Genomic DNA, 9,583 nt, shown 5'->3' with positions numbered 1-9,583 from the left:
TAAGGAACATTATTTTAAAATGTCCAGATTTTGTTGTGATAAAAATGTTAAAGGTTACAAAAAATGTTTCTTGCAACATTCTACTAACTTTATTTTGATCCAAAATTATAGCATTATTATTTCATAATATTCTAAGAATATTAAAATGCCCAGTTTAATTGTGATTATACAGTTATTTAAAGGTTACAAAAATGTTTCTTAATTGTTCTCATAACTTTATTTTCACTCCAAATATAACATTATTTGAACATTTATTTTTTATATTATAAGAACATTAAATAACGTTCTAATCACAACAAGAAATCTGAACATTTTAAAGGTTATGAAAAATTTTCAAGTACAAACAACATCAAAAGGATGTTCAGAAAATATTGATCTAAGAATATTTTCTCTCATCTTTGAGAATGTCAAATTTCAGTTATAAGTGCATTCCATAAACATTACTTTAAGAATGTTATTTAACAGTTATATAACTTTAAAAATGTTCCCTGTTAGCTGGGACAGACTGATAAAACATTTGAGAACGGCTGGTTTCTGGCAGCAGAGATGAAGCATTCTGGGATAAAACACGGCGGACTCAAAGCGAGCTTCCTTCAGGAGACGAGGTCACGACCTTCAGCAGAAACTCTGCTGCCTGTCACAGACGATCTGCTCTCTGAAACACGACTGAGAGCTCAGAAACACGTCTCAAACGCGTTCACACAGGCTCACAGGGTCTGGCTTTGTTGTGGTTGGAGGGATTTGAGCGGCTCGTATCACTTCAGCAAACTCACGCTTCTCAAGCAGCTTCACGCTCTTTATGCCTGAGAGTTTTACAAGCCGAGGCAAAGTAGAGCATCTCGTTTTGATCCCGGTGCCAGCCGCTTTATCCCCGAGCGCCGTGGCTTACATCCCTCCATCGCCGCGGTCCAGGGATTTACTCCACGCCGGAGGTCTGAACATCACATGGTCTGGAAAACTGCTCATTTTAGATGTAAACATGTCTGAATGCTTTCACTCGTTCATTTATAGAGTCTGGTGCTGATCTTCATCATTACTGTATGGTTGAGTTACAGTCAGAGTCTCATGAAAGTGTGTGATGAACTACTGACACCATCAGCACAGACTGAACACTATAACAGATCTCCAATTACATTCATTGTAATTATAATTTTTTTTTAAATTTTATGTTTAAATATGGAAATGAGGCATTATCTAATCAAATATTGCTGTAACTCAAATATTAGATTGTGGTGAAAGCAATGGCAAGGTCATTGGTTCGATTCCCAGGGAATGCATTTACTGATCAACTATATAACCTGAATGCAATGTGAGGCGCTTTGGATAAAAGCATCTGCCAAATGCATAACTGTGTCCCTGCAGCACAAAAGCAGTCATGAGTAACACAGGTATATTTGTAGCAATAGCCAACAATACATTGTATGGATCACAATTATACATTTCTCTTTTATGACAAAAATCATTAGGATATTAAGATCATGTTCCATGAAGATATTTAGTAAATTTCCTACCATAAATATATCAAAACTTCATTTTTGATTAGTAATATGCATTGCTAAGAACTTCATTTGAACAACTTTAAAGGAGATTTTCTCAATATTTAGATTTTTTTGCTCCCTCAGATTCCAGATTTTCTAATAGTTGCATCTCAGACAAATATTGTCCGATCCTAACAAACCATACATCAATGGAGAGATTATTTATTCAGCTTTCGGATTATGTATAAATAGACTGTATACTTATGACTGGTTTTTGTGGTCCAGGGTCAATGCAAATGTAGATTTTGCAATAATTTGCATACATTACCAGCACATTAATGTCTGAAGATTGGATAAAGCCAGGCTCAAAACTTTTTGATTTTGTTGACAGTTAAAAGGTTTTTCCAAAGGGGATTTTGGATTTCACTTTTTATCACTCCATAAATAAATAAAAATACTGTCAACAGACAGAAAATAAACATTTTCACCATGTTTTTAGGAGTGAAATGTTGTACAAATCAGTGTGAATGAAATATGAACAAACGTTCAGAACATAGAGAGGAATAAAATGAAGTAGTTTGGTGTTTGTAAGAGAAAAAAACTCTTTAAAAGATATGGATTGGAATTCAAATGAACACTCAAATGTGTATTTTACATATTTTCTTTTCACTAGTCTGAAACAAACATGTTATGAAAAGCCCCAAATCACAACACTGACCAGTGCATAAACACACAATGGTTTGCCTGTAGCGTCCATGTGTCTAAAATCTGACTTTTATTGCAATGAAAATATGAACAGGGATTGCAGTGAAACATCTTGAGAGTGAAAGGTCACGGGTTATGAATGTGATTTATTACAAGGCACTGACTTATTCTCTCTGTGACAGGTTCACATCATACAGCGCTTGTAGGGTTCAAAAGGAAGTAAATGTGATTTATTCAGGATCCTCTGAGGTTTGACTCCAGTATTAGTTATACACTGACGTCAATTAAACGGCTGCTTTATTCAACTACACGAGTGAAATGAGTACGACAGCGGCAGAAATGGTCATTAGCAGATATCAGATGCTGGAGGTTCAGACTGTGAATCAGCGGCGTTCGCTCAGATCTGCATCGCAACAATCGAGTTCTGGAGGTCAAAGCCATTGTGTGGATCTCAGCTGATTCAGGCTCTGTTTACAGAACACAAAGCGGGTAGTTAGTAACCAAGTTCACTAACAGTGAAGACAAGAGTCTTGAGCAAACAGAGCATGTTGAGGCAAAGGCACAGGACACCTGAGACCTTTAATGCTCCAAAAACATTTAATCTGTCATCGCGTCTGAAGACGGGCGTCTGGAAGGGCCACACGGGGCTCCAGAGCGATTCTTATCGGCGTATTTATTCATGGTTAGAGACGCCAAACAATCGCGTCTTTGCTGCGGAGGTGCCAAACCCTCATGTGACGACGCTTACCTAAAGCACTCATCGAGGCATGAAGACGTTTGTCTCACTTTCACAAAAAACACAAGCTCTGTGACAAGAATCTGAAATGTTTTTATTACTTTCCATTTATTAGAGAATTTCTTTACAACATATATTTAGCTGTGAATCAGATGTGGGAGAGGGCCGGTGACAAAACCATATCATACAAGAGTACAAACTCCACTTCCAGAGTCTAGTGGCGTCTAGAAAGGCACCAGCTTGGGAACCTCGAGCTCCGTTCGCTACTGCCGGAGCGGATCGATTCAGAGAACTGGGTGAATTCAACATCTACAAAGCCAAAACTAGATTCCTGAACGTGTGTCAAAATAGTTAAATAACAATCCCTCGTATTACATCACAACCATAGAGCTAGAAAATTATATTAATCGGAATCTGTCACAAACATTGAAAACATTAATCTGTTTCCTAATATTATTGGAGTGCATATCTACACAGGAGCCAGCCTGTATTCACTGTCTAAAAACTGTGTTTGATCATGTACATTAGAAAGCTTGTGTGTGTGTGTGTTTGGGAGAAACGTCATATCCGATTCGTTTGTGTGTTTTTCTCTTATTGCCTTGAAGCAGCCCGAAACACAACAAGTCATCTACAAACAGTGTAAAACATCATCTTGACTTTGTGAAAGTAAAAAAGGACAAAGGAAAACAAAATCAGACATTCTTCCAGCACAATGAGAGGGCCGACTCGACGATTCATTGGCACAATCAGAAATCAAGCACAAAGCCATTTGTGGTTAGCAAAGGGACCAGAGTCGACGACAACACCTACATTCTTCAATTACGTGTTTTTTTGTTTCTTTTTTATAATCAAACAAGGGAAACAAACGTCATCATAAGAACTACGACAGTTAACAGCTAACAAACGCTTCACTACTCGGGTGTAAGGCACAAATTTACAGGTGGAAGGAGAAAAACAGGGTTGTTTGGACATGAATGAGAGGAAAACGTCCGTCTGAAAGCGTCTTGAGTGCGGCGAGAATGGCACTCGGATGGACTTTCTATGAAGAGGTGAGATCGAGGAGTTCCTGTCTGTGGGCTGTAAGCTCTACCCACAAGCCCCTCTGGCACGGCTCGAGAAATATTCCAGGCTTCCGGAGTCGTCTCTGACTTTGCTTAGCAAGAGTTAGTGGACAGAAGTACTGGCTCCAGTTTAATGACTTTAAATAGATTAATTCAAATTAAAACGATCGTTCCCGTCTCAGTCGAGCCTAAAAGAGACGCTCTCTCTCTGCAAAAGCACTTTATTAAAAATAAATACAACCCGCTATTAGTATTAACAGTCACGTGTTATTCAGTCGATGTTTTCAGTAGACGTGTTCAACTCTTGCGCGAAGGCAGAACTCGATTGCTTTGTCCAGGCGGTAGCTTTTCACAGTTTTTCATTGTAAACTCCAGCTTCGTCTCCGGACGGTGCGTCCAAGTGCTTGATAACCGTGGCGTCTCTCGTAGCGTCTGCACCCGTTCCCGGTGTGCTTTTGGCAACAATAAAGCCCGGAGTTCCTCCTTTTGCATCCTCCGGGAACAGAGACGCATCAGCCTGAGCTCCACATGTATTACAAAATATACAAAACAAACAAAAGAAAAGTGAGTTGCATTTCCTGTACACACAGCTGTACAAAGCAGACGCACTTTCACATTCCCCGTCTCTCATCCCGCCCGATTATGTGCAGGAGTCTCCGGACTTGGCTTTCGTGGAAAGGGACACCAGATTGGGTTTAGGAGGAACGTCAGGCTTGAGATGCCTGGAGAGAGAGCCGTATGAACTCAGGCTGGGATGGCGCGACAGACCGAGGATCGGCGGCGGAGAGGTGACATGCATGGAGTCCACCCGCTGCGGAGCCGGCGGAGGAGGTGTCTCCACACGGAAACTGTGGTTCCTGGACATGTGGGATGAGTTGGATGAGTTGGTGTTGTGCTGTTTCTTTAGGCCCGAGCTCATGGGATAGCCACGACCGTAGACAGACGAATGCACTTCTAGCCTCTTGCCCATCTGAGGAACCATGGGGCCCAGAGATGCCTCTCGCTGGGGGACTCTTGGAGGTGCTCTCTCGCTATCCGGGCTCCTGAGGGACTTGTATTCCAGAGTGGATGCCTGGTCATCGGCGAGCTCTCCGCGGTGAGGTTGTTCTACATACTCATGCTGGTGTTGGGGCAAAGGCAGCACCACCACGCTTGGGATGTGGCCCGGAGATGCCCGCAGCGGCAAATCTGTGGGGATGACCGGAGAGCCCATGGAGGGCAAGTCTTTGGTGCAGGCGTTGATCAGGTTCTGGTTGCGCTCCCATTCGCGGCTGCCTCGGCTGGGTTTGCGCCGGGGCTGCATGGGAGTGGATTCGGGCGTGGGCAGAGCGGTCAGATCTAAGTGCTGGTCGGCTTTGATAAGCATCTTTCCGTTGGCCAAGCGGCCGTTGTGCATGAGAGGGGTCAGAATGGCTTCCGGCCGGCCGTCCTTGGCTTGCATCTCGAAGAGCCCCGTCAGCTTGGTGACGCTGTTCATGGAGCCCCGTCGGGACTGGACCGAGTCCTTGTCTTTACGGCCGGGCAGCTCGAAGTCGCGCCGGCGGTGGTGGTCACACACACAATAGACTACGATGCCGGAGAAGATGGCACCCATGACGAAGGCGAGGATGACGGCGATGGCCAGGAGCGTGACGGGAACCATCTGATCGCGGTCTCGGTGGTACGTCTCGCGGATCACCCCTGCAAACAGAGAATCACAGTGTGTTACTAAACGACACCATTTCCAAAGTTCATGTAGAATGCAAAACTAGGGCCGTTCACACAGAATGCATTTTTCCATTGCACTGCTTTTCTGTAGTTTTTTTCTATTCAAACACACACTAGATGGATACGTTTGATTGTTGCGTTCGCAACATTTTTACGGGACACATCCTTGCCAGGATACTGCCAGTTTAGATATTTATACTAGAAAACAAGACAAAAATACTAAGTAAGAAAATAATTTTTTGCAGTCTACAACAATTGATCTGTGCACTGGCAAATCAAGTCAAACAGACACACCTAACATATAATCTTATGCTGTTACACTTATGTTTATTATTCATATTTCCTGATATACATTCCTATAGTATACAACAGTACTATGTATACTGTATTCTGCACTGTTGTTCTTGTTTAATTTGTTCCTACAATATCTTGCACTAACCATTGTATATATTGAGGGGTGATATATATTCTCACGCTCCATGATTGGTAGATTATGTACAATGCCTACATGTTATTGGTCGATCATTACCTTTAGCAAGTATGACAACAGGAAAACAGAGACAAATGAAGAGTTGAGATGCAAAAGCCTCTAAGTGCCATTTAAAATGTTCTTCTAAAATTAGCATTTTTCTCGGGCGCCTATGTTTATGTTCAGTTTTTAATGGCAATGAAAAGAACCTATTCATTGGCATTAAAGTGAAATGACTGAACTTACAGGCGCCTGAGAAAAATGCTCATTTTAGAAAAAAAATTCTCAATTAGAGGCTTTTGCATCTGAACTCCTCAAATACAGAAATCCTGGCCAGGACGTGTCCCATATAATGGCAGCATCTTCTGGAGGAAACAGCATTCTAAAAACATGCCACGCAAGTTCAAATAAGTTCAACTTTTTTAAAAACGCGTCTTGAGACCTTGCATATTTCCCCCATTCCACTCATTTTTCAAAGCAAAAACACATACTGTGTGAATCGAGTAAACTTGCATGTCGATGCATGCTTAAAATCAGGACTGCTGGATTAATCTGCAATATCCACCTTATTCCTAAACGCGGAAGGCCTATGTGTAAGACTTCCGGTTCATAGGGAATTAACGAGAAGAATAACACCGTTGCATTACAAACCAGTGGTCATAATTAAGATAATACACTAAAATATGGTAAGACACACCAATTTGCAATAAATATCAAGCAGCAAAATGAGTGGTTTTGTACAGCTGAAAATAGCTGGAAACGAGACCCATCAAATTTATGAATGGCCGCGTCCATTTTTACGTGAAGAATAAAGTGGATAGATACAGATAAAATTGAGGTGTCCTGCGAGATCGCAGCACTATTGTATTGAGAAATGCTAAATAATGTGAGCACATCAGCGCAGATGTCTTAATCTATTCAATAGCTCATCCAAACACCACAAGCCACAAAATCCTCAGCAGATCAGCCATTTAAAATACACACAGGTGCTGCTATATCTCCACAGAGGCAAATAAATCCAATGTTTTACAATTGTTGCAAACTCATAAAAGCTAATAGACGAGGCAGAAGTGCTGTTCAGTGGGGAGCACACACACATTAACACACAGACAGACCACACGGCTAGCGTGGGTCGAGATTTTAGAGATGTTTAATGGACTCGGAGTCTCGTATTGTTTTGAATATTCGTGGCTCTTATGTGGGCTGTACGAAGAGCTCTGGATGTTCTGAAGGAGTCTCTCTCTAAGATGACAAAACACCGTCATGTGTTTAGATCTGAGGGGTGCTTCTCTCTTTTTAACTTCACTCTCATTCTTCCTCTCAGGAGACGCTCTTCCTCACCTGTTTGATGTTTTAAAGCGTCTCTTTCATGCGTCTTGAGAAATAACACGGCTCTACCGGATTCATTTTCATGTCAGAAAGACTCTTCTTTCATGAAAAGTACCACAATATTTTCAGAGCAGTTAGTTTTATATGTGACCCTGGAGCACAAAACCTCAGTTTTTTTGGAAATTGAGATGTATACATCATCTGGAAGATGAATAAATAATCTCTCCATTGATGTATGGTTTGTTAGGATAGGACAATATTTGGCTGAGATACAACTATTTGAAAATCTGGAATCTGAGGGAGCAAAAAAATCTAAATATTGAGAAAATCTCCTTTAAAGTTGTTCAAATTAAGTTCTTAGCAATGCATATTACTAATCAAAAATTAAGTTTTGATATATTTACGGTAGGAGATTTACTAAATATCTTCATGGAACAAGATCTTAATATCCTAATGATTTTTGTCATAAAAGAGAAATGTATAATTTTGATAATTTGATTGTGACCCATACAATGTATTGTTGGCTATTGCTACAAATGCACACTGCAAAAAATTATTCTCTTACTTAGTGTTTTTGTCTTGTTTTCTAGTATAAATATCTAAAAAAAATTGAATCAAGATGCATTTACTTGACAAGTAAAATGACAAGATATTATGTCTTGTTTGCTTAAAAAATGTATATAAATTTTTTTATTAGTTTTTCCTTAAAGCAAGCAAAAATATCTACCAATGAAAAAATTTTTAATCTTGTTCAGCCTTTGAATTAAGATTATTTTCTTAGTCCATTGGCAGATAGTTTTGCTTGTTTTAAGCAAAAACGATCTAAATTTTTATTATTTTTTTAGAAAACAAGTAAATCTTTTTACTTGTACAGTAAATGCATCTTGATTCAAGAATGTTTAGATATTTATACTAGAAAACAAGACAAACACTGAGTAAGAATATAATGTTTTGCAGTGTATCCGTGTTATTTATGACTGCTTTTGTGCTCCAGGGTCACATATGTTTATTAATCAAGCACAGCTAGAGACACGTGACGTGATCGGCAGAGCTGGACTCGTTTGGCTGGAGATCCAGCACAGATGAAGACTCTTCTACATCTCCTGAAGGTTAAAAGCTCTTCATATTGAAGACGAGGAGAGCACCGCCAGCACTCAGAAAACCTTTGAAGATCCTTTCTAACCTTAATGCACTGTTACTCAACTTCAAAGAGCCATAAAAAGGACAAAACCAGGAGAAACGGAGGGCTGCAGATGGACCGCGTCAGGGCTGTTCAGATTGTTCTCATGCATGTACACTAGATTTGGACACTTGAAAATCTCTGAAATATTCCCATTAACTGATACAACACATGATATTATTCAGCATTATCATTAGTATGCTTAAAATGGCAATTATTACAATGACTCCACTAAAAACAAATCAATATTGTGCATGAACAACAGACTCCATTTAAGGTTTGTATAAGCTAAAGTTGTTAGCTGGATGTCTGGAGTCTTGATTCTTTGAAAAACGCTCCACTATCAGTGTCACATTCAGTTTGACACACAAGATATTTATTACAATCTTTTGACAGTGCTAATGTATTTTTATTTCGTTATTTCTATTTGATCAAATTTGAAACTGCTCACGTACATCCTGTAGAGTTAGAGAAAATATCACAGCAAAATATCAAACAGAAGCAAAACATGTTGTTTGAACTGCTAAATCAATAGATCAGTAGTGATACACAAGTAAATGCATCTTGATTCAGGAATGTTTAGATATTTATACTAGAAAACAAGACAAAAACACTGAGTAAGAAAATACACTTTTGCTGTGTAGTTATGATATTGTCTTTGAAATCAAATCTTTGCATAGCTATGACAGGAAACACTGGCATCTAACAATGCCTTGGGAAAAAAATCTTAATAAAGCATATACATAAACCCAAATAGGAAATACAACCGTTATTGGATAAGCATGTGTCCTGAAACATCGGTGTCTCATATTTTAGAGCAGTCACTGCAATTTATGAAAGAAATCAATCATATCTGTATGTGTGAAAATATTCAGATGTAACACCCTTTTGTAACTGTAATTTAATTACACATTGTTT

The 9,583-nt window shown here is 39.7% G+C and overlaps 1 protein-coding gene across 2 annotated transcripts in view; it reads right to left on the bottom strand.

Annotated features, from left to right (window-relative positions):
- Window positions 1-2,991: 2,991 nt before the first annotated feature.
- Window positions 2,992-9,583, bottom strand: part of sema6a (sema domain, transmembrane domain (TM), and cytoplasmic domain, (semaphorin) 6A) — an 89,943-nt gene continuing 83,351 nt past the window's right edge. The window contains exon 18 of one of the 2 annotated variants that reach the window (XM_079383301.1): window positions 2,992-5,660. In XM_079383301.1, coding sequence (XP_079239427.1) covers window positions 4,621-5,660 — 1,040 coding nt within the window. In that variant the 3' untranslated portion in view covers window positions 2,992-4,620. The remainder of the gene's footprint in view (window positions 5,661-9,583) is intronic. The other variant, XM_079383300.1, reaches the window with a different exon arrangement.

This window comes from Barbus barbus, assembly GCF_936440315.1.
Source record: "Barbus barbus genome assembly, chromosome: 28".
NCBI classification, from domain to species: domain Eukaryota; kingdom Metazoa; phylum Chordata; class Actinopteri; order Cypriniformes; family Cyprinidae; genus Barbus; species Barbus barbus.
The sequence above is the reverse complement of the archived record's forward strand: the minus strand, read 5'-3'. Positions and strand labels throughout refer to the sequence as shown.